General features: G+C 44.3%; 1 protein-coding gene and 1 long non-coding RNA gene across 2 annotated transcripts in view; one reads left to right on the top strand and one right to left on the bottom strand.

The window, feature by feature from the left end:
* LOC136576286 (uncharacterized) overlaps window positions 1-25,204 on the bottom strand; it is a 64,660-nt gene that overhangs the window by 23,281 nt on the left and 16,175 nt on the right. The window contains exon 2 of the long non-coding RNA XR_010786334.1: window positions 4,098-4,162. This is a non-coding gene — a long non-coding RNA (uncharacterized lncRNA). The remainder of the gene's footprint in view (window positions 1-4,097; window positions 4,163-25,204) is intronic.
* Window positions 3,547-25,204, top strand: part of LOC136576285 (aldehyde oxidase 1-like) — a 149,970-nt gene continuing 128,312 nt past the window's right edge. Inside the window, exons 1-4 of the mRNA XM_066575462.1 lie at window positions 3,547-3,681; window positions 7,179-7,236; window positions 13,111-13,207; window positions 24,439-24,547. Coding sequence (XP_066431559.1) covers window positions 3,628-3,681; window positions 7,179-7,236; window positions 13,111-13,207; window positions 24,439-24,547 — 318 coding nt within the window. The 5' untranslated portion in view covers window positions 3,547-3,627. The remainder of the gene's footprint in view (window positions 3,682-7,178; window positions 7,237-13,110; window positions 13,208-24,438; window positions 24,548-25,204) is intronic.

Raw genomic sequence — 25,204 nt, 5'->3', positions numbered from 1 at the left:
GTCGGGGTTTTTTTTCATTTTACTCCACTTAGAAATTTTTAAAAGTTTTTCAGTACATTATATGGTACTTTAAATAGCACCATTGAAAAATACAACTCGTCCCGCAAAAAACAAGCCCTCATACAGCGACGTTGATGGATAAATAAAGGAGTTATGATTTTTTCAATGGGGGGAGGAAAAAACGAAAATGGAAAAAGAAAAAGGGCTGCATCATTAAGGGGTTAAAGGGGTATGTATAACTTTTTCTGTGTACTTTAGGAGATATTGAGCAAAAAGTGAAAAAATTGTGAAAATTTCGCTGCTTTTTGGGTATTACGTAGCTCGCACAGGTCTTTCAAAGCTGCAAACTTGGTTTCTAATATTGGATTAGGTCCTAACAACATATAAAAAAAATGTGAACTACATGACCTTTTACAAGGTCAAGCCCTTTTTTTGTCTAATTAGACTGAACTAATACTTCCTCCCTTCAAAAGAAAACAGTGGAATTGCATTTTTTCCATGTCATCCCACTTAGCCATTTTTCAGTGTTATCTATATATATAAAATTGAATGTATGCGTGTCTGTGTGTCTGTGTGTCTGTCTGTCTGTCTATCTGTTTGTCCTTTATGCGCTACTACACCATTCATCCGATCACCATGAAACTTTGGGAAGTTGTTGAGTACACTCCTGGGAAGATTACTGGCATAGTACAACTATCCTACGATAAATGGCGTGCGTGCGAGCGTCGTCGACAGTTACCCCCCCGCCCCCTACGTAGATCGTTCGATTTCCATCATTGCCACTAATGTCGTAGAAACATGAAATTTGGCATGAGCATTGATTATGTCATAAATAGGGAAAGCTAATGGGTCCCAACTCGATTATTCAATTCTATGCGCAAAAGAATTAGCGTCCAAATTTTACGTACGGAATCTAATTTTCTCACTTGCCGATGTCATAGAAACTTGAAATTTGGCACGAGCATTGATTATGTCATAAATAGGAAAAGTTAATGGGTCCCAACTTGATTATTCAATTCTAAGCGCCAAAGAATTAACGTCCAAATTTTACGTACGCAATCTAATTTTTTCACTTCCCAATGTCATAGAAACTTGAAATTTGGCACGGGCATTGATTATGTCATAAATAGGAAAAGTTAATGAGTCCCAACTCGATTATTCAATTCTAAGCGCCAAAGGATTAGCGTCCAAATTTTACGTACGGAATCTAATTCTCTCACTTCCCGATGTAATTTGGCACTAGCATTGATTATGTCAAATAGGAAAAGTTAATGGGTCTCAACTCGATTATTCAATTCTAAGCGCCAAAGAATTAGCGTCCAAATTTTACGTACGGAATCTAATTCTCTCACTTCTCAATGTCATAGAAACTTGAAATTTGGCATGAGCGTTGATTATGTCATAAATAGGAACAGTTAATGGGTCCCAACTTGATTATTCAATTCTAAGCGCCAAAGAATTAGCGTCCAAATTTTACGTACGGAATCTAATTCTCTCACTTCCTGATGTCATCTATATATATAAAAATGAATATATGTCTGTCCTTTATGCAGTACTACACCATTCATCCAATCACCATGAAACTTTGGGAAGTTGTTGAGTACACTCCTGGTAAGATTACTGGCATAGTACATCTATCCTACGATAGGTGGCGCGTGCGAGCATCGTCGACAGTTATGCCCTCCAGACAAAGATCGTTTGATTTCCATCTCAAGCATGAAAGCAAAAGGCATTACGAGCAACGGGATGCGTGTTCAACTACAAAATGATGCATCCACCAAACGTTTCGCAAGACAATTGCTGGATATTGAGAATGCTGAGGTAAAATGAAAGCTGTGCTGTGATTGGTTGCTATTTCTTATACTGCTGAGGTAACATGAAAGCTGTGCTGTGATTGGTTGTTATATATTATACTGCTGAGGCAACAAGAAAGCTGTGCTCTGATTGGTTGCTACTTCTTATACTACTGAGGTTACATGAAAGCTGTGCTGTGATTGGTTGCTATATATCATACCGCTGAGGTAAAATTAATGCTGCGCTGTGATTGGTTGCTATTTTTTATATTGCTGAGGCAGAATAAAAGTTGTGCTGTGATTGGTTGTTATTTCTCTTACTGCTGAGGTAACATGAAAGCTGCACTGTGATTGGTTGTTATATATTATAAAGCTGAGGTAACATGTGGGCTGCGCTGCGATTGGTTGTTATTTATTATACCACTGAGGTAACATGAAAGCTGCGCTGTCATTGGTTGTTATATATTATACTGCTGAGGTAACATGAAAGTGTTACGTGTGCTGCTGGGATCTGTAGTTCTAGGTTTCCTAGCAGCACAGCTCCACAGGAGGTGGAGGGTTAATTGATTGAGCTGGCTGGGTGTGGTTCTTCCTGCCAGCCAATCTCCTGGGTCTGTGCTCACATATAAACCCAGCTCTTGGTCAGTCTGTGTCTAGAGTTCAAGGTGAGCAGGAGTGAATCCTTGTCTGGTAAAGTTTGCAGTGTGACCTGGTTCATGTCCCTTTGTACGTTTAAATTCTGTCAGTTTGGTGTTAGCTTGCTGTATGACCTGCGATCTGTGTCCTGTCGCAGCGTGTTGTGTGAACGGTGTCCGGTTCTGCTGGACTCCTGGTTAGTGTAGGGACTAGCAGTATAACCAGGAGATGTGAAGTGGCCCGCTAGCTTCCACATATTGTACAACATGTCAACTAATACCTGGTATTTATATTCAGCTTATCATGTGTTACTAGTGGTTGCATTTTGTATGCTGTGTATCCTGTTGTACAGTCCCTGTTATGTGGCATGTGTATGTATCCTGGATGGTGCGTGGCTCCTAGGATTAGCTAGGGCCCAGATCCGAAGACCGCTGGGCTGCCCTTATTGGGGCAATGTCCCTGCTTAGGTAGGGCCAGGCCATCCTTCTCTGCAGAACAGGGTCAGTTGTGTGAAACCTGTATGCATATTGAGTCCCTTTGGTCACGATCGTGTGGGCCCCGTGCTTAGTTTGCCCACATGATCGTAACAGAAAGCTGCGCTGTGATTGGGTGTTAAATATTATAAAGCTGAAGTAACATGTAAGCTGTGCTGTGATTGGTTGTCATATATTATACCACTGAGGTAACATGAAAGCTGCGCTGTGATTGGTTATCTAGATATATAAAAATGTATGTCTGTCTTCGCAGCAACGCGCGACAGGTAAGCCAGTATATTATATAGTACATTAGATGGTGCCAATAAAAATACAACTTGTATAAAAATCAAGCCCTCATTCTCACAGCTCTGTTGATAGAAAATTAAAGTTACAGTTGTTGGAACATGGAGACAAAAACATGATAATGTACAACCAAAAAATGATCGGGTTAAAGACTACATCGCTCGTTACGAGATCTTAAACTACAGTGATGCGCTGTGTCCACTTAATAAACCATCACTCATAATGTTACTGTCAATGAAATCAAGTTCTGCAGAAGGTGAAGCTTGATACCTGTTAGTTCTTGAAATATGATGACCTGTTTGGTGAGTTAACAAGCTGAAAGAACAATTCTCTACCAGCCCCAGGCCACTTTGTCATCTATAATACACCTTGCTGATGCGGCAGACTACTTCTTTGTAGAGCTCCACCGGCTTGCAGACATGTCGTGTGACCCAGACTCAGATGAGCTGATTTTCTACGTAAATGGGAAAAAGGTAGGAATGATCAAACTCCTATGAGTCATTGGCCATTTTCTCTACTGTGATGTCTTTTGCTCTGTTTTTTTTAAATTAATGTCTACTATGTCTTAGAAGGGATGTAATTGTTAAATATAATCATTCTTCATATTCATTGGTAGACCCCAATAACATTTCTCTTCTATTGGATTCACATATGCGCTTTGGATACTTTGGCATCCTACATCTTGCACCTTGATGGAGATAAAATATCATACTTCTATAATGTTATACAAAGTCATACTGGTAAAGGGATGGTTGCTGTATACTTTGCTTGTATGCCAGCAGTCAACGTTTGCAATTTGCACTGATTTTACTTGATTTGCCCCCGAAATCTTAAATCGTGACACAGTGGTAATGCATTTAATGAATTCAGCAAGCGTACTTATACTTACCTACTGGGAAGATTCAGCCATTTCTTCTATTAAAGAATGAATTTCTGAAGTCAATAAAAAAGTGTCTTTGGAAAAATGGGAGACAAGACCAATTAATAAAGTAATCGCAGCACTCAGATGGCATTCACTTTGCTTGATATCACACCTTACTATGTGTAATTAGCAAGACACTTGTGTGTTCACAACCACAGGCAATGCAACATTAGTTAATAAATAGTAATAATAAGAATACATTACAACAAGCAAAGTCAATGTGTGACTACTATATTCTATACTTAAACTGGGACTAGAAGTCCTTCACAAGTGCCTTACCTTCTCAAACCTGGCACATCTACAATTACTTCATTCTAAGCAGGTAGACTGGGTATAAGCAGTACATTCAGCGACAAAAAAATATATAAAAATGCAAGTTAGGGTATTTTTTCAAATGGTAGCAGAAAAAAATGTTCTGCAGTTATGGGACTGCATCAGTAACAAGAGGGCATCTGCTATGTCTAGAAGAAAGCAGGTTTCATCACCAACACAGAAGAGGGTTCTTTACTGTAAAAGCAGTAAGACTGTGGAACTCTCTGCCTGAGGACGTGGTGATGGAGTTTAAGAGGGGACTTGATGCCTTTCTAGAGCGGAAGGATATTACAGGATATAGACATTAGGTGACCAGCGGGGTTGTTGATCCGGGTCTTACAGTCAGGTAGGAACTATCAAAAGTTGATCCAGGGATTATTCTGGTTGCCATTAGGGAGTCGGGAAGGAATTTTCCCCGAAATGGGCTAATTGGCTTCTGCCTCTTGGTTGTTTTTTTGCCGCCTTCTGGATAAATTAGGGGTTGAAACAGGCTGAACTAGATGGACATTGTCTTCATTCAGCCTTACATACTATGTTACTATGCTGTCAGCTTTACATTTTGGGGGAGATGGCGCATCCTTTATAAATGATATAAATCTTGATGCTTGCAGCCACCACTAGAGGGCAGTTTAAGGGCTTACTGTATACAGATTGAATATCCCAACATATAAAGCAAACTATATTGGCGACAACCCAACGCACTTTCGTTATAAAGAATGGGCATGTCAGTTCTTTTTTCCAAGAGACAGATTTCGAATTCCCGCACAGAAATAACCACCCATAAGATCTATGGTGCGGATTCATGGGATACTGCTTCATATAATAGGCTTTACTGAGAGTTAAGTTAAATATTCTCATTTACATCTAAGCCTCTCTGAAGAGAATCATGGAAAATTGGAGCTTAGGAGTAACAGAGCGGCAGAGCTCCACCCTCCCCACCCTGTTCTCCATAAAGATACTGACATTAGTTTGTACAAATTAGTTTGATTAAAATTTAAATAAACAAAGTAATTTAAGGTGAACAAGGACTTTATGAGGAGCTGCGATGAACATCCTGCTGCTTTATGGATTACTAGAGACTGAGAAATAGACCGAACATATTGGTGTTCTAGGATGTGGAAACTGAACTAATCTTGTAATTAACACCTCGATGATTGCAACATAATTGTGGGAACTCGAGAAGCGATAAAATCACATTTACATAATGTCTGTAGGCTTACTTAGAATTGGACTCCCAGGTAAAGTTAGGCAATATTGAGTTAAAGGAGCTGTGCGGCCAAGCAGGGAGAGAGGCTGTTATAATAATGATGCTTTCCTTTCACTAACCATGTTAAAACACTGCATACATGTGTTAGATACATCTGCCCAGCAGGGGTATTACACAAGATCTGCTTAGATACAGCAGCTCAGCAGACGTATCACACATGAACGGCTTAGATACGTCTGCTGAGCTGTTGTATCTAAGCAGATCCTGTGGAATATGTCTGCTGAGCACATGTATCTAAGCCAATCATGTGTGATACATCTGCTCAGCTGACATATCACATGACCGGCTTAGATACATCTGCTCAGCAAACGTATCACACAGGATCTACTTAGATACAGCAGCTCAGCAGACATATTTCACAGGATCTGTTTAGATACAGCAGCTCAGCAGACATATCTAAGCCGATCATGTGTGATACGTCTGCTGAGCTGCTGTATCTAAACAGATCCTGTGGAATATGTCTACTGAGCTGCTGTATCTAAGTAGATCCTGTGTGATACGTTTGCCAAGCAGATGTATCTAAGCCGGTCATGTGATATGCCAGCTAAGTAGATGTTATATGTTGGCTAAGTAGATTCAGCAGACGTATCACACATGATCGGCTTAGATACGTTGTCTGAGCGCTGTATCTAAGCAGATCCCGGTGATAGGTCTGCTGAGCAGATGTATCTAAGCCGATTATGTGATATATCAGCTGAGCAGATGTATCACACAGTATCTGCTTAAATACATCTGCTCAGCAGTCATATCACACAGGTTTTGCTTAGATACAGCAGCTCAGCGGATGTATCTAAGCCGATCATGTGTGATACATCTGCTCAGCTGCTGTATCTAAACAGATCCTGTGGAATATGTCTGCTCAGCAGATGTATCTAAGACCATAATATGTATAAGACGAAAATATGACCTGCTATACTTTTCTGCGTTTTGTGCCGCTAAAGTGCCATAGAAGTCTATGGCAGGTGTGAAAATACGCCAGGGTAATGGTGTGACACTGCGCAAAATGTAGGAAAAATAAGACAGCTGGACCTTATTAGACTTAAATAGCCACATGTGCTCAAAAATTACAGTAATATGTGCAGACTCGCGTGCAACACGCTGATTATGGTCCTTTTATTCACATCATGATTTTGGATGGATTTTTTCCAAGTTGTCAGGGTTAAAAAAAAATCATGATTTTTTTTGCCCCAATTTCAAAAAAATCATTGCAAAAACCTCAACAAAACCGTGATGTGCGAATAAACTCTTATATATGCCGTTTATATATCCGGAATTGCTTTTCACTCTTTAGCTGCCTTCCTGTGCTACATTTTCTGTATAGCTCTGGTCGTTTCTCCACTTTATTAAAGGGATATTCCCATCTCCCCAATGCGTGGCCACTGCTGCCATAACTTCGGGATGGCACCGGGGTGAATCCCAAGATGGAATAACCCCATTCTCAATAACTTTTATCTATTTTCTTGTTCTAGATAGTTACAAAGCGTGCAGATCCTGAAGTATCATTGCTGTCCTACTTGAGGAGGGAGTGTATCCTTTATGCAGGTTTGGTGTTTATGATGCAATTATAGGAGTATGAAGCTGTATCAGATGCTGCACAACTAAACTGTGTTACACCTAATGAAGTGGATGTTCATGACTTCTATGATGTTCCTTGAAACCCATAATCATGCACCACTGAGACCCCCTGCTGAGTGGGTTCTGAGTCCGGTCCTGGACGAGTTGTTTGAATGGAGAAGTGATCGCTCATGTGCACTGCTGCTCCATTGCATCTCTATAGGACTGACGGTGATAGCTGAGTACAGTGCTCAGCTACCTCAGTCCCACAAGATGGAATAAAGCAGTGCACATGTGTTACCACCTCTTCAGTCACATTCATCTTGAATGGGGGTGTAGAACCCAGTTCTACTGATCGGCGGGGGTCCCAGTGATGGGTGCCTCAAAAATCACACATTTATCACAATCCTGTAGAAAGGAGATAAATGCATTATGTGGGATAACTTTAATGACTTATTTCAAGTTTGTAGTCCTTTAGAAGGAATTTCTGCTTAACTTTTCCAACATTTGTCTGAGGTTATGATTCTAGAAAGTTCTAATCTTGGGGCAAAAATGCCAAGGTTGGGAAACTATAAATGGGAAAGAATCTCATGAACCACTGATCTTAGGTTTTGATATTTTTATATTGCATTTCAAATAAATGTTTTTGTCATAGGATATCCCATCACTCTTGACAAAGCCTTCTCTGAATGAGGGCATATTGACGGACAACAACTTCAAAGTCCTGATGAATGATGTCTAGTGTTTTTTTGGCTCATTCTTGGTGTCCACCTATTTGGGCTAGGGCCACACATGTATTGCGCAATGCAAAGATTACAATGTTTCACTGCGACATCGCATCTGATGATTGTCTATGCAGCCATGTTTTGACCTGCATTAAAATACTAAGAGGCATAAGGATTAAAAATACAAACATGTGCCTAGAAAACCTGGGAGCGCTAAGTTACCTATAGTATATATCATTCAATGGTGCTATAATATGGCATGAGATCACTGAGCTCAGTAACTGGCTGCAGCAGACACATGCATATCTGCCATATAAACACTGCAACAAAGTAAACAAGATGAGTGGGGGCCACCTGAGCCTCGGAGGAACTGATAGGTGGACAATAGTTTTATTTTTTTTAATGATTTTATTATATTTAGGTCGCCTTCACATGGTTGAGAAAATCACGTGAGTTTTGCGTGATGCGAGACGCACAAATCTTGCACGCACATTAACCCCATTAGTGTGCGTGTGTGTGTGTGTGTTTATAAAAAGTGGGAGGGGTGGCATATTCTGCAGAGGGACATTGGTACATGCAGTCTGAGAAGAATCTAACGCTCTATGTCTATACATATTTTGTTCCTCGGTTTCTCTGAAGTAATCACGACTATAAAATTTTCTGTGTGAACAACATGTACACCTGTACCAAATTAACTTGGGCAAAGCCAGGTATGTGAGCTAGTATATACATAAGAAAGAAAATGACTCAAAGCCAACACCAACCAAAACCTTCTCCGTATGCGCTCTACAATCTGAAACCATATTTATTATATATCAAAACGTCCAAAACAAAATGAGGAACCCGTTCCCATACTTTATTTTAGCGTAAATTTATTACTTAAAAAAAACCCCTCTTAATGTTAAAAACTTTTTTTTTTCTTTTACCCCCAATTAAACTAAAAAACAAAAAAAGTCAGTGAAAAAGATCATTCAAAAAGTAGCCCTACATGTCATGGGGGAAAAATTGCAGCCAAAAAAATTTTGGTAGCTAAAGGAAAAAGGGCTGTAAAACTACAGCATGGGCAGAATCCCTTAAAGTGTCTGGTCCTTCAGGTACAAAAACAGCCTGGTCCCTAAAGGGTTAATAGTAGTGATGAGCAAGCATACTCGCTAAGGACAATTACTCGATCAAGCATTACCCTTAGCAAGTATCTACCCGCTTGGAAGAAAAGATTCGGTTGCCGGCAGGGGGCGACGGGGGAGAGCAGGGAGGAATGGAGGGGAGATCTCTCTCCCTCTCTCCCCCTGCTCACTGCCGCCACTCACCTGTCACCCGCGCCGGCAGCCGAACCTTTTCTTCCGAGCGAGCAGGTACTCGCTAAGGACAATGCTCGATCGAGTAATTGTCCTTAGTGGGTATGCTCGCTCATCTCTAGTTAACAGTTAAACAGCTACATTGTGTTAAAATATCAATCTAGGCAATCCCTGTTAGCAAAAAAGGGCAGCAGCTCAAATCCCACTGGTGTCCTAATTAACCTTACCGATCGCTACATCACCACTAATTTATCTTGACATGTAAAAGGGCCTTAAGGGCTCATTCACAAGCGTATTGTGGTCTTCAGCTCGTGTGAATAAGACCTCAGACTAATACATTGTAACAAACTGCCCCTGCATAGAAGTAGGACAAAGTCAGAAAGGTTTTCATAAATGATACAATGACAGAAATAAAATATATTGAGAATGATTAGAAATCAGAGAGTTGGACAGTTTCTTATTCAATGATTTAATGTACATCGGCTTACAACACGCCAGTGATGAAGAACTGCGTGCCAGAATCGCTAATCCTCTTATAGCATTACATAAATTATTTATGTTATGGGGTGGGAAGAGATGATTGCCCTTTATGCCACCACTGTAAGGCCGGTTTCACACGGGCGATAAAATTGTGCAATGCAAAAGCGCGTGAAACCGCAGATTTTTTAAACCCGTGCTTTTCAATGGTTTCCTTCACATTTGCGCCGGTTTCACGCATGGAAAAAGATGCGTGTCCTATCTTTCTGCGCTTTGCGGGGTTTTTTTTTAATCGCCTATGCTTCCCTATGGAGCCTTCATTTTATGGCCTCAGAACGCACGAACTTGTGATTTTAGTGCAATGCTATGTGTTTTAATATTAAAGTCCTATTGTCTCTCGCGAGAAAATTGTGCGAAAAACACGCAAGAAAAACGCAAGTGGCAGCAATGTTTTTGCAAGAAAAAGCATCGTTGACGCTCAGACTTCATAGGAGCAAAATTGCGATACTGCCGTGATTTTCTCACGGTGATATCGCGATTGCCCGTGTGAAACCAGCCTAAATGTATCATGCTGAGCAGGAAAGGAGTAAACAGCAAGCAGAGATCTTAAAATGGTGAGGAAATTAGACAAAGTGTATTAGAAATGTCTGATTTTTACACGGATTAAGCATTACTTGCATAGTATTGGGCAAGTCCTTCAATGTCGGGAACATGATACCAAGTCATTGTTAGTTGTAAGGCCATACTTGTATTTATATAATAGTGTTTATGATTGTTTTGAGTTTGTTATGCCAAGTCATGTATTTACTTACATTAAAGTGTAACTAATCTTTAGAATGACTTTTCAGAATAAGCTGCCATATGAGCAGTAGAAGCTTTTTTTGGCTCTTATATAATTTGTAGCCTCTATTTTTTTAGCTGTTTTCCCCTTTGTCAGGCCGCCTGCAGACGGCCGGGTCGGATCCGGCTGAGCCCGACCCGAGCGCCTGCAGAGAGCAGCGCGGAACTTACCTGCTCCCACAGCTCCGGCTCTTTCATGTGCCGGACAGCCGGCACGGAGCCTCACACCGAATTAGAACATGCCGCAGTTTGTTTGCTGCGCAGGATTTCGCGCAGACAAACCACGACCGTCTGCATAGGATTGCGTATTATAATGCTGCGGAATTTCCACCTGTCTGCAGGTGGCCTTAGGCTTCATTTCTAATTGTCAGTCCTTCATGATCTGATAGGTATAAACTAGCTGCTATAATGTCTGTCATATGTTGTATACATAGGGGGGTAGGATCTCTTCTCTCGAAAGCAGCATCATGAAGGACATTACACAGCAAAATTGAGCAATGTAACTGTGAATATAGGACTGGGGTCAGAGAAATCAGTTACTAGATGCTGCAATCACATCTATGTGTCTCTCTGTACTTCTGTTACCCACCAGCAACTCCTCCCCCCCCCCCTCCTCCATAGATTTCAATGAGCTGTAATCTGTTCTTCCCCTCCCTCTGTGCACTGACTTGACATCTGCTGCAGAAAGATGAACATTTCAGGATGGAGGACTGTCGAAGTGAAGCAGGCAATGAAAAGTGCTGTACATCCTCCATTCTTTCATCTAATTCCGTGCTAGGTCAAGTGTCCGGAACCCCTTGACACTATAGACCCCATAAACCGCTATGGCTGCTACGGTGATAGTTATGCCCATGTATTAGAGATAGCAGAAGCCTTAGAAGTGGTCAATTAAATAACATGGTACATTCTGAAAAGGAAATTAAGCCCTATTGGGTTCAGCAGCACCAGCGGGCCCGGGAGAGCATGAATATCCCTCTCACAACATCTGGCCAAGTGAAGAAGACTTGAAAGGTCAAAGTCCACAATCAAGAGATACTTTCATGAATGTAAATAGACAGTTTATCGCAACATTTAAAGGGGTTGTCTCGCGAAAGCAAGTGGGGTTATACACTTCTGTATGGCCATATTTGTAATATACATCGTGCATTAAATATGAGCCATACAGAAGTTATTCACTTACCTGCTCCGTTGCTGGCGTGCCCGTCTCAATGGCTCCGTCTAATTTCGCTGGCTTCTTGCTTTTTTAGACGCGCTTGCGCTGTGCGGTCTTCTGCCTGGCGAATGGGGCCGCACATGCCGGAGAGCTGCTCACCGCGTCGTCATCGTAGCTCCGCCCCGTCACATGTGCCGATTCCAGCCAATCAGGAGGCTGGAATCGGCAATGGAACGCAAGGAAGGAGAAGAAAATCCCCCGGTGCACCATGGGAGAAGACCCGCGGTGCACCGTGGGAGAAGACCAGCGGCGCCATCTTTAAAAGAAGAAAAGAAGCTGCAGAACGCTGATGCAGGTAAGTGCAATGCTATTTTTAAAAACTAACCTATGCTTTCTTTTTAACAGGGCAGAATGCGGGGGTAAGTGAAAAAAAATGTTTTCCGCTTTCGCTGCGAGACAACCCCTTTAACCCTTTCCAATCCACTGTCTAACCTGTGAAGACATTATGATTTAAGGCTGTACAGCTCTGATGTTGGTAGACTTCCGTCAGGGGTCCCCTTACTGTATATTACCAGCCTCTCTGCTGCCTGAGCCTCTCCAACGTGTCACCTCATGCAGTACTGCCTTTAGCCAGCAGATAGCGCCGTTGTATAACGGCAGAAAAAGAGTAAGCCCCCTAGGAAAACCAGGATACAAATTGGACTGGAAAGGGTTAAAACCACTGGTAACACTCAAAAACAGACATGCCAGATTTATGCCTTCCTGCTGCAGGCAGTTTTGACTCTCCTGACCAAGCCCTATTTTTCAAACCTGACGTGTCGTAACAACTTTACATGTTTTTACTCAAGATTATTTTCCCATCAGGCATTGTACTTTATGATCATTTTTTTTTATTTATGTTTTATGGCGATTTAAAAAATTCTGAATTTACAGAAAACTTTGAATGTTTTTGCTTGTAACATCCAGTCTGTCTGGAATTATACAAAGACAGAAGGATCTGAGTGAGCCTACGAGAAGATCTGTGATTGGTTCTCCAAGATCTTTGGAACAACCTCCTTGCCGAGTTCCTTCGAAACCTGTGTGCAAGTGTATGTAGAAAAACCGGTGCTGCTCTGTAGACAAAGGGTGGTCACTGCAAATAGTGATTTGATTTACATTTCTCCTTTGCTCATTCATTTAGCATTTTCTTAATTGGCAAAAATAAACTATTAACAATTCTTTTTTTTTTTTTTTTTTTTGAAAGTGTTCTTACTCTGTAGCATTTTTCCATGTTACTTTTCTTTATAATAACCTTGGCATCGTATACTGTATATATTGTATGTGTAATCAGAATATTTGCCTTAACTGTCTAAATCAGTGCAACTTACTGGTACAAAATATGGCTGTGGAGCCGGCGGCTGTGGTGCCTGCACAGTGATGGTGTCAACCATTCATCCAGTGTCTAAGAAAATCCTGTATCCTTTACCAACTTCATAGGAAAGCAAAATCATATAAGTAAGTGACCCCGCACACAACTTCTTTCTTCTGTTTTCTGTAGTCCAAAAATAGGGTCCATAATATATTCTATTCTAAGTCGATGCTTTTACTGGGAGGAATGTGCTTCAAACACAGGAAACTTTGTACCAGAATTACATATATTATGGGATTGAGGGGCACATTTTCATAAAATACTCTTGTAAAAAAAAAGTGCCCCACAGACATTTTTTGGCTTTTATTGGTAAAAAAAAAAGAAAACACCAGAGAAATTCCATGTTTTTAGTGACTTTTTTTTGTGGTATATTTTGGTTATCCATGCTAGATCCAGAGCATGCAACAATTTTCAAAAATACCATGGATCTAAAAATACAGCAATAGTAAAAAAAAAGTCAGCACTAAAAATAATTCCAGCATCAATGCTTTCATGACTTTTCCCCTGTGTCTGAGGAAGAGTATCTCAGATGATTGACCCTTTCCAATCCAATTTGTATCCTGGTTTTCCTAGCGGGCTTACTCTTTTTCTACTGTTATGCAACGGCGCTATCTGCTGGCTAAAGCCAGTACTGCATGAGGTGACACGTTGGATAGGCTCCGACAGCAGAGAGGTTGGCAATATACAGTAAGAAAACCCAGACGGACGTCTTCTAACATCGGAGCTGTACAGCCTTAAATCATAATGTCTTCAGACGTCAGACAGTGGATTGGAAAGGGTTAAAGGGGTTTTCCCAGTAAAGACATTTATTCCCTATCCGTAGGCTAGGGGATAAATATTAGAGATGAGCGAGCACCAAAATGCTCGGGTGCTCGTTACTCGGGACGAAATTATCGCGATGCTCGAGGGTTCGTTTCGAGTAACGAACCCCATTGAAGTCAATGGGCGACCCGAGCATTTTTGTATATCGCCGATGCTCGCTAAGGTTTCCATTTGTGAAAATCTGGGCAATTCAAGAAAGTGATGGGAACGACACAGCAACAGATAGGGCAGGCGAGGGGCTACATGTTGGGCTGCATCTCAAGTTCCCAGGTCCCACTATTAAGCCACAATAGCGGCAAGAGTGCCCCCCCCCCCTCCCAACAACTTTTACTTCTGAAAAGCCCTCATTAGCAAGGCATACCTTAGCTAAGCACCACACTACCTCCAACAAAGCACAATCACTGCCTGCATGACACTCCGCTGCCACTTCTCCTGGGTTACATGCTGCCCAACCCCCCCCCCACACGACGCAGTGTCCACAGCGCACACCAAAGTGTCCCTGCGCAGCCTTCAGCTGCACTCATGCCACACCACCCTCATGTCTATTTATTAGTGCGTCTGCCATGAGGAGGAACCGCAGGCACACACTGCAGAGAGTTGGCACGGCTAGGCAGCGACCCTCTTTAAAAGGGGCGGGGCGATAGCCCACAATGCTGTACAGAAGCAATGAGAAATATAATCCTGTGCCACCGCCATCAGGAGCTGCACACGTGGGCATAGCAATGGGGAACCTATGTGCCACACACTATTCATTCTGTCAAGGTGTCTGCATGCCCCAGTCAGACCGCAGTTTTTTATAAATAGTCACAGGCAGGTACAACTCTACAATGGGAATTCCGTGTGGACCCACAGCATGGGTGGCTCCCCGGAACCCACCGGCGGTACATAAATATATCCCATTGCAGTGCCCAACACAGCTGATGTAACGTCAGCTTTAATGCAGTTGGGCAAAAAATTAATTGGATTACACTGTAGGCGAGGGCCACAAAAAATTGGTGTACCAACAGTACTAATGTACCTCAGAAAAATTGCCAATGCCCAACCAAGAGGGCAGGTGAAACCCATTAATCGCTTTGGTTAATGTGGCTTAATTTGTAACTAGGCCTGGAGGCAGCCCAGTTAAAATAAAAATTGGTGCAGGCGCAAGTTTCAACGCTTTAATGAGCATTGAAACGTATAAAAATTGTTTACAAAAATTATATGACTGAGCCTTGTGGGCCTAAGAAAAATTGCCCATTCGGCGTGATTACGTCAGGTTTCAGGAGGAGGAGGATGAATATAATACACATATTGATGAAGCTAAAAGGTCCACGTTTTTGATGGTGATAGAGAACGATGCTTCCATCCGCGGGTGCAGCCTACGTATTGCTTAGGTATCGCTGCTGTCCGCTGGTGAAGAAGAGAAGTCTGGTGAAATCCAGGCTTTGTTCATCTTGATGAGTGTTAGCCTGTCGGCACTGTCGGTTGACAGGCGGGTACGCTTATCTGTGATGATTCCCCCAGCCGCACTAAACACCCTCTCTGACAAGACGCTAGCCGCAGGACAAGCAAGCACCTCCAGCGCATACAGCGCGAGTTCAGGCCACGTGTCCAGCTTCGACACCCAGTAGTTGTAGGGGGCAGAGGCGTCACGGAGGATGGTCGTGCGATCGGCTACGTACTCCCTCACCATCCTTTTACAGTGCTCCCGCCAACTCAGCCTTGACTGGGGAGCCATAAAGCTGTCAAAGGCCTTAGAGAGTGTTCCCCTGCCTGTGCTGTACATGCTGCCTGATCTCTGCGCCTCCCCTGCTACCTGGCCCTCGGAACTGCGCCTTCGGCCACTAGCGCTGTCGGATGGGAATTTTACCATCAGTTTGTCCGCCAGGGTCCTGTGGTATAGCATCACTCTCGAATCCCTTTCCTCTTCGGGTATGAGAGTGGAAAGGTTCTCCTTATACCGTGGGTCGAGCAGTGTGTACACCCAGTAATCCGTAGTGGCCAGAATGCGTGTAACGCGAGGGTCACGAGAAAGGCATCCTAACATGAAGTCAGCCATGTGTGCCAGGGTACCTGTACGCAACACATGGCTGTCCTCACTAGGAAGATCACTTTCAGGATCCTCCTCCTCCTCCTCCTCCTCCTCCTCCTCCTCCTCAGGCCATACACGCTAAAAGGATGACAGGCAAGCAGCATGGGTACCCTCAGCAGTGGGCCAAGCTGTCTCTTCCCCCTCCTCCTCATGCTCCTGCTCCTCCTCCTCCTCCTCCTCAATGCGCTGAGATATAGACAGGAGGGTGCTCTGACTATCCAGCGACATACTGTCTTCCCCCGCCTCTGTTTCCGAGCGCAAAGCGTCTGCCTTTATGCTTTGCAGGGAACTTCTCAAGAGGCATAGCAGAGGAATGGTGATGCTAATGATTGCAGCATCACCGCTCACCATCTGGGTAGACTCCTCAAAGTTTCCAAGGACCTGGCAGATGTCTGCCAACCAGGCCCACTCTTCTGTAAAGAATTGAGGAGACTGACTCCCACTGCGCCGCCCATGTTGGAGTTGGTATTCCACTATAGCTCTACGCTGCTCATAGAGCCTGGCCAACATGTGGAGCGTAGAGTTCCACCGTGTGGGCACGTCGCACAGCAGTCGGTGCACTGGCAGATGAAACCGATGTTGCAGGGTGGCAGCGTCCGTGTGGGACTTGCGGAAATGTGTGCAGAGCCGGCGCACCTTTCCGAGCAGATCTGTCAAGCGTGGGTAGCTTTTCAGAAAGCGCTGAACCACCAAATTAAAGACGTGGGCCAGGCATGGCAGGTGCGTGAGGCTGCCGAGCTGCAGAGCCACCACCAGCTTACGGCCGTTGTCACACACGACCATGCCCGGTTGGAGGCTCAGCGGCGCAAGCCAGCGGTCGGTCTGCTCTGTCAGACCCTGCAGCAGTTCGTGGGCCGTGTGCCTCTTCTCTCCTAAGCTGAGTAGTTTCAGCACGGCCTGCTGACCCTTGCCCACCGCTGTGCTGCCACGCCACGCGACACCGACTGCTGGCGACATGCTGCTGCTGACACATCTTGATTGCGAGACAGAGGTTGCAGAGGAGGAGGAGGGTGGTTTAGTGGAGGAAGCATACACCGCCGCAGATACCACCACCGAGCTGGGGCCCGCAATTCTGGGGGTGGGTAGGACGTGAGCGGTCCCAGGCTCTGACTCTGTCCCAGCCTCCACTAAATTCACCCAATGTGCCATCAGGGAGATATAGTGGCCCTGCCCGCCTGTGCTTGTCCACGAGTCTGTTGTTAAGTGGACCTTGGCAGTAACCGCGTTGGTGAGGGTACGTACAATGTTGCGGGAGACATGGTCGTGCAGGGCTGGGACGGCACATCGGGAAAAGTAGTGGCGACTGGGAACTGAGTAGCGCGGGGCCGCCGCTGCCATCATACTTTTGAAAGCCTCCGTTTCCACAACCCTATACGGCAGCATCTCCAGGCTGATAAATTTGGCTATGTGCACGTTTAACGCTTGAGCGAGCGCGTGCGTGGCGGTGCGCTTGCGCTCCAACACTTGCGCTAGCGACGGCTGGACGGTGCGCTGACAGACATTGGTGGATGGGGCCGAGGACAGCAGAGGTGAGGGTGTGGGTGCAGGCCAGGAGACGGTAGTGCCTGTGTCCTGAGAGGGGGATTGGATCTCAGTGGCAGGTTGGGGCACAGGGGGAGAGGCAGAGGTGCAAACCGGAGGCGGTGAACGGCCTTCGTCCCACCTTGTGGTGTGCTTGGCCATCATATGTCTGCGCATGCTGGTGGTGGTGAGGCTGGTGGTGGTGGCTCCCCGGCTGATCTTGGCGTGACACAGGTTGCACACCACTGTTCGTCGGTCGTCTGCACACTCAGTGAAAAACTGCCAGACCTTTTGAGCACCTTGGCCTCTGCAGGGTGGCATGGCGCGAGGGGGCGCTTTGGGAAACAGTTGGTGGATTATTCGGTCTGGCCCTGCCTCTACCCCTGGCCACCACACTGCCTCTTGCAACCTGCCCTGCTGCTGCCCTTGCCTCCCCCTCTGAAGACCTGTCCTCAGTAGGCGTAGCAAACCAGGTGGGGTCGGTAACCTCATCGTCCTGCTGCTCTTCCTCCGAATCCTCTGCGCTCCTCCCTCGGACTTACTGCCTTTACTACTACCTCACTGATAGACAACTGTGTCTCATCGTCATCGTCCTCCTCAGCCACTGAAAGGTCTTGAGACAGTTGCCGGAAGTCCCCAGCCTCATCCCCCGGACCCCGGGAACTTTCAAAACGTTGGGCATCGGTCACGACAAACTCCTCCAGTGGGAGAGGATTCGGAACCCTTGCTGCCCATTCTGGGCAGGGGCCCCGGGAACAGTTCCTGGGAGTCTGCCTGCTCCTCAGAATGTGTCATTGTAATGGAGTCAGGAGGCTGGGAGGAAGGAGGAGCAGCAGCCAGAGGATTCAGAGTTGCAGCAGTGGACGGCGCAGAACTCTGGGTGTTCGATAGATTGCTGGATGCACTTTCTGCCATCCACGACAGGACCTGCTCACACTGCTCATTTTCTAATAAAGGTCTACCGCGTGGACCCATTAATTGTGAGATGAATGTGGGGACGCCAGAAACGTGCCTCTCTCCTAATCCCGCAGCAGTCGGCTGCGATACACCTGGATCAGGAGCTCGGCTTGTGCCCACACCCTGACTTGGGCCTCCGCGTCCTTGCCCGCGTCCATGTCTTCTAGGCCTACCCCTACCCCTCAGCATGGTGTATTACCAGTAGTGCAGAAACAGAACGCTGTAATTAAATGTGCCGCTTATTGGCCTGTGGTTGGAAGCTGACTTCGCTTACGGAACGCACAGCAGAGCCAGGAAATAATTTTGCGCAAGCCTGCTGTAACACTTAGCTGGCTGCGTATGAATTAGGAGGACAAGTACCCCCAGCACAGACCCAGTACACTGAGGACAGTCACAGGCAGCCCAAATAGATTTTTTTTTTTCCCAAATGCTTTTGAAAAGGCCCACTGCCTATATTCAATAAATATGTCTTCTGTCCCTGCCTCACCACTACTGGCCCTGGAGTATGTAAAATAACTGCAGACTGTTGCACTGTGGACTGGAATACAGCGGTTATGTAACAGCCAACACAGAGCCAGGAAATAATTTTGCGCAAGCCTGCTGTAACACTTAGCTGGCTGCGTATGAATTAGGAGGACAACTACCCCCAGCACAGACCCAGTACACTGAGGACAGTCATAGGCAGCCCAAATAGATTTTTTTTCCCAAATGTTTTTGGAAAGGCCCACTGCCTATATTCAATAAATATGTCTTCTGTTCCTGCCTCACCACCACTACTGGCCCTGGACTATGTATAATTACTGCAGGGCGCAATGCTCTGCACGGCCGATATACAAAAAAATAAAAAATGTGCAACACTGCAAAAAGCAGCCTCCACACTACTGCACAACGTTAGATGTGGCCCTAAGAAGGACCGTTGGGGTTCTTGAAGCCTAAAATGCTCCTAACGCTCTCCCTATAGCAGCTCCGGCACCAGCAGCACTGTTCCTGATCTCTGTCAGAACGCATCTGTGGCGAGCTGCGGGAGGGGCCGATTTATATACTCGGGTGACACCTGATCTCGCCAGCCACTCACTGCAGGGGGGTGGTATAGGGCTTGAACGTCGCAGGGGGAAGTTGTAATGCCTTCCCTGTCTTTCTATTGGCCAGAAAAGCGCGCTAACGTCTCAGAGATGAAAGTGAAAGTAACTCGAACATCGCGTGGTACTCGTCACGAGTAACGAGCATCTCGAACACGCTAATACTCGAACGAGTATCAAGCTCGGACGAGTACGTTCGCTCATCTCTAATAAATATATCTGTTTGCCTGGGTGCCAATAATCTTGAAAACGGCACACCCTGAATGTCCCATGTGAATGGAACGGCAGTGCACATGCGTGACCGCCGCTCTGTTCCAATTTATGGGACTAAGCAAGATAGCCGAACACATTGATCTCTCATATAAGTAAATAGAATGATAGTCTTCATGCACACCACCGCTCTATTCAGATAGAGAGTTTAGAGTGCTGTTTTCAAGATTATTGTGGCCCCAGCAGTTGGGGCCCAGGCAAGCAGACCTTTAAAATATAAAGAATTGAATGAAGATGGTAGAGGGAATGCAATCTTAGCACAAGCCCTTTAAGAAACTGCCAGGGAAATGGCAACCAACCAGGGGGATCGTAAGTCTTTCTCAACCTGCAGTACTGTCTGCAGTCTCATGGGGTACGTTGGCCTGAAAATAAAAAATAAGACTGCCCAAGCGTTCAATAATTTTGCTATGACACTGCTATTATGCTCTTTTGCTCTCATGTAGCCTGCATCATGCTATCGAGTTTCCAAGAAATATGGCAGCTGAGGTTAGGGCACTGGGAAAATCCTGAAAACCATTTCATCTACAGCAGAATAGGCCTCCATTGCACCTGTTGGGGAGCAATACATATATAAACTCCTTAATAACAAAGGATGTACATTAGAGATGAGCGAACGTACTTGGATAAGCACTACTCATCCGAGTAATGTGCCTTATCCGAGTACCTCTCTGCTCGTGCTCAAAGATTCGGGACGCGCTGCGGAGCAGGGAGCTGCAGGGGAGAGCGGGGAGGAACGGAGGGGAGATCTTTCTCTCCTTCTCTCCCGGCCGCTCTGCCCCGCTCCCCGCTCCGACTCACCTGTCAGCAGCGGAGCGCCCCGAATCTTTGAGCACGAGTACAGCGGTACTCGGATAAGGCACATTACTCGGACGAGTAGTGCCTATCCGAGTACGTTCGCTCATCTCTAATGTACATCCTTGGTAGCCGGAGATGGTATGGTGTGGGTTCGGGAGCTGAGCTTTCTCCATAGCTGCTGGTAGTTGTATTAAAGAGCTGATACTCACTAACAGCTGCAATGGGAGTTAGCTCTGATCACGGCTGTTTAACCACTTTGATGCCGCAGTCAATGCTGACCACAGCATCTAAGCCTTCAGCCAAGCTTAAAGGAAGGGCTCTTTTTCTCGCTCATACAATACGTTGCAATACAGAATGTATTGTGTGAACCATCAAGCAATTGCTTGTTGAAGTCTTTTAGTGGGATGAAAAGAAAGTTTAAATATTAAAAGTGTATAAAATTTACAATTTTTCACATTAAAAATTCAAATTAATTAAATTATGTATAACCAAACTCTGAACCATTAAGATATCAAATTATTTATCCCGCATGGTGCCCACTCAGAAAAAAATGTACAATGCTAAAAAGTTGTATGTACACCAAATTGCTCTGATAGAAATTAAACCTTGTCTCTCAAAAACAAGCCTCCACACAGCCCCATCAATGGTAGAATAAAATAAGTTATGGGTTTCACCATATGACCATAGAAATCCACTTTCTCTTAAAAAAATAGCTTTAATTTTTTAAAAGTAAGACATGCAAAAAATATATAAATTTAATTTTCCTATAATCATCTGTGATCTATATTAGTGGGTCTGGTCTTGGGTCAGAATTTAGGGGGCCTGTATTGATTAAGTGAGTCTTGTCAGGGTTCTGTTTTGGGGTCTGTTTTTTTTTTTTTTTTTTTTTTTTTAGTGTGGGTCTAATAAATTATGCCTGCCACTGCTCCCTATAGACCTTGTATGGATGCAGTGGTAACAAAAAGGAAGGATGTGCAAAGATTTGAAATTGCCTTTCAGTATCATAAATTTCATGTCACAAAGCCATAGGAGAATTTGGGAATATAAATTCATAACAACTTTGACACTTTCAATAGAGGATTAAATTATTCGCAAGGATTCATGCGTGAATAGGAAGTATGAGAAATCTATAGCGCAGATCACACTGCTGGACGGGTAATTCTGCCCCCTCCCAACACTAATTCAGGGACCATAAAACTTTCACTCCCTTATCAGTAACTGTTCTTTTAAGTGCAAATTAATCATATCCATGTCCGTGCCTTGTCATAAGTATGTGTCTATAAATATGCATGCCTCTTCAGAGCCATTTCATTTTGCTTTGATGAAGGATTCTGAGTAAGTCCGAAAGCTCTCATTAACATGTATTTTGGTAGCTATTAAAAGGTTTCCTATCTACAAGATTATTTGGTTTCTCTTGCTGGGAGCAATCACAGTGATAGACTAAGAATGATGGTATATTTGGATATATATCTATCCCTAGTACTTTACATACCTCCCTGAGCTGTAGTATATTAGATTAATTAGAAAGCATTTCATGCAAATAGGTTGTAAGAGGGCGGACATATGAGGACACAAATTAATTTGAAAAATCATCCTGCCCTTGACAGATCACAGAACTTTCTGTTACGGAACAAAAAGTTCTGTGATCTACTAAGAGCATTACGATTTTTAAAATTAATTCTTGTCCTCATATGTCCTTCTTCATACAACATCTGTACTTGTCGGAACCCATTGACTATAATGAGTTCCCACCAGTTTCAGTCATGGTTTTCATCATTTTACAGCAAAAAATAGTGCAGCATGATCCAAAAGAATACCCTCAGTTTAAAAGGATACGGTCATCAGGTTCACACTACCAGTATGCAGTGGTAACAACCAAAAGTTGTACAACTCCTGAACCAGTGAGAAGGTTATGAGCGGCCAAGGCTTATTGATGCTTATGGGAAATGAAAGCTAGCCTGTCTGGTCCAAGCTCACAGAAAACTGCTGTACTGTATCACAAATTTATGAAAAGCTGGTTTGAAATGCCGGGCTGATCGCGGTAAAGAGAAGGCTGTGTGAGAGCAGCCTAATAGAGGGTTAAACTTGTAAACAAGAGTTGTAAGCTATTTAATTTAATTTATTTTAAATCACTGATTCTCTTGGTCAATTCATATTCTAACCAAAGTGTTGATAGTTTTAAGAGTCGTTAGCTATAGCTAGCTGCAGGCGACATTACAGTAATGGTTCAACTTAATACAGTACTAAACAACAGAGAATGTCAAGGATATATGACAATTGCAATTAACTAGAGATGAGCGAGTAGTGCCTTAGCCGCGTATCTCCCCGCTCGTCTCTAAAGATTCGGGGGCCGGCGCGGGTGACAGGTGAGTTGCGGCAGGGAGTGAGGAGAGCGGGGGGAGAGATTTCCCCTCCGTTCCTCCCTACTCTCCCCCGCCGCCCCCCGTCGGCCACCCGAATCTTTAGAGACGAGCGGAGAGATACTCGGCTAAGGCACTACTCGATCGAGTAATGTACCTTAGCGAGTATACTCGCTCCTCTCTAGTTAATTGCCATTGGCATATATCCTTGACATTCTCTGTTTAGTACTGTATTTCCCTGAAAATGAGACCTTGTTTTATGTTCATTTTTGCCCCAAAAGAGGTGGTAGGGCTTATGTTCGAGGGATGTCTTATTATACTTACCTAGCAAGCTCAGTCCAGGCCGCTGCTCTCCAGAGCTCCAACTCTCTCCATGCAGTCCTTGGCCACCCACAGAAGATCACTTCCTGGTTACCGGATTCATAAATGCCACCTCCAAAAAGCGATGGCTATGAATGGCTGAGCAGCACTCGAGAACCAATCAATGCAGCGCTCGATGAACCAATGCGATGGCTGTGATCGGTTCATTGAGCTTTGCATTGATTAGCTGAGTAGTGGTCGAAGAACCAATCCCAGCTATCGCGTTGTGAAGACAGGATTTATGAACTGTCTGAGCCGTGGCATGGATTGGCGAATTCATAAATCCCGCCTCCACAATGGGATGGTTCTGACTGGCTGAGCAGTGGTTGAAGAACCAATCAAGGTAGCGCTTGAACCAATCGCAGCTTGAGAACAAATCAGAGCCATTGCTTCCTGGAGGTGGAATTTCTGAATCCTGTAACCAGGAAATGATTTTCTGTGGGTGGCCGAGGACAGTAAGAAGTGCGTTGAAGCTCCGGAGAGCAGCAGGAGGGACCTGGACAGAGCATGCTAGGTAATCGATTCCTTTTTTTTTAATGCAGTGCAGCTAGGGCTTATTTTCGGGGTATGGCTTATATAAAAAAAGAGAAAGTGGACGCTTCAAATTTTGCTTTTGCATTGCAGCATTCTTGGCGCCATAACTTTTTAAAGTTTCCCTTCACAGTATGAGGCTTTGTCCAGTAGCCCAGTTTAGTACCTGCGAACAGTGCAATATTATCCCATCACAAGACCAAAAAGGGTTAAAGATAACAAGCTGACCGCCTGCAGTCACTACTAGGGGGAGGCTTTTTGCCTACTGTTTAGTACAGCATGTAGTGGGCTCCCTCTAGTGGCAGCTACAGGAACAGATGAAGCAGCCACCTGTCTACATAAATAGTATGACCAACACTGGCATATTATGCTTACATAATTGCAATGCCTTCTTTCCTAAGTTGTAAAACAAGGTTAAATTGAAATGACAAGAAGCATCATACAACATAAGTTGCCACCCAGCTTGCATCTCCTTTAGTTTTTCTTTTCATGATCCTTTACTAACCTGTAGACACTACCCAGCAACAGCATGCCTGCTTCCCATATGTTCCCTCCACGGGATGGCCATCACCACAGTAGAAGGAATAGGAAATTCAGCCACAAGGCTGCACCCGATCCAGGTAAGCCTTAGAATTGTTAGGCAAGTGATGTATATAATAATGTTATGATAATCAGGATGCAGAATTTTTTCTTTCAAGTTTGGTACTGAATGACATATGGCAGTTTTCTATTTTAATTTTTTATGAAATAAGTTGTATTTTTCAATGGCACCATTTTGGGGTCCATATAATCTGCTGTATAACTTTTATCATTTTTTTTCTTTGGGGGGCGGGGGGGTGGAGGACACGGTAATTCTTTCATTGGGTGTTTTTTTGTTCTTTTAATAGTTTACTGGATGATATAAAGGATACCTTTTATTCCGCAGGTCGTTACGATTACAAAGATTCCTAAATTATATTTTTCTAGGTTTTTCTACTTTTGCAAAAAAAAAACTACATAAAGTTTTTTTTTATAAAAACTAATAAAATTTTTAATCTTCCTTAGGGCTTATTCAGACAGGCGTAAATTGGTCAGGTTTTCACACCTAGCCGATATACGCTGCCCCTCTCTGCGAGGGGAGGAGGCGGGACGGTAGCCAGTGCGCTAAACTCCCGCCCCCTCTTCGCCCTTCACCACTGTTTGCAATGGGAGGGGTGGGGCAGGGCAAAACTTAGCTCCGCTCCTCCCCTCCCATTGCAAACAGTGGCGAGAGGCGGAGAGGGGCGGGAGCTCAGTGC

Source organism: Eleutherodactylus coqui, chromosome 8 (assembly GCF_035609145.1).
Source record: "Eleutherodactylus coqui strain aEleCoq1 chromosome 8, aEleCoq1.hap1, whole genome shotgun sequence".
Taxonomy (NCBI): Eukaryota; Metazoa; Chordata; class Amphibia; order Anura; family Eleutherodactylidae; genus Eleutherodactylus; species Eleutherodactylus coqui.
This window is presented reverse-complemented; position numbering and strand designations above follow the sequence as displayed.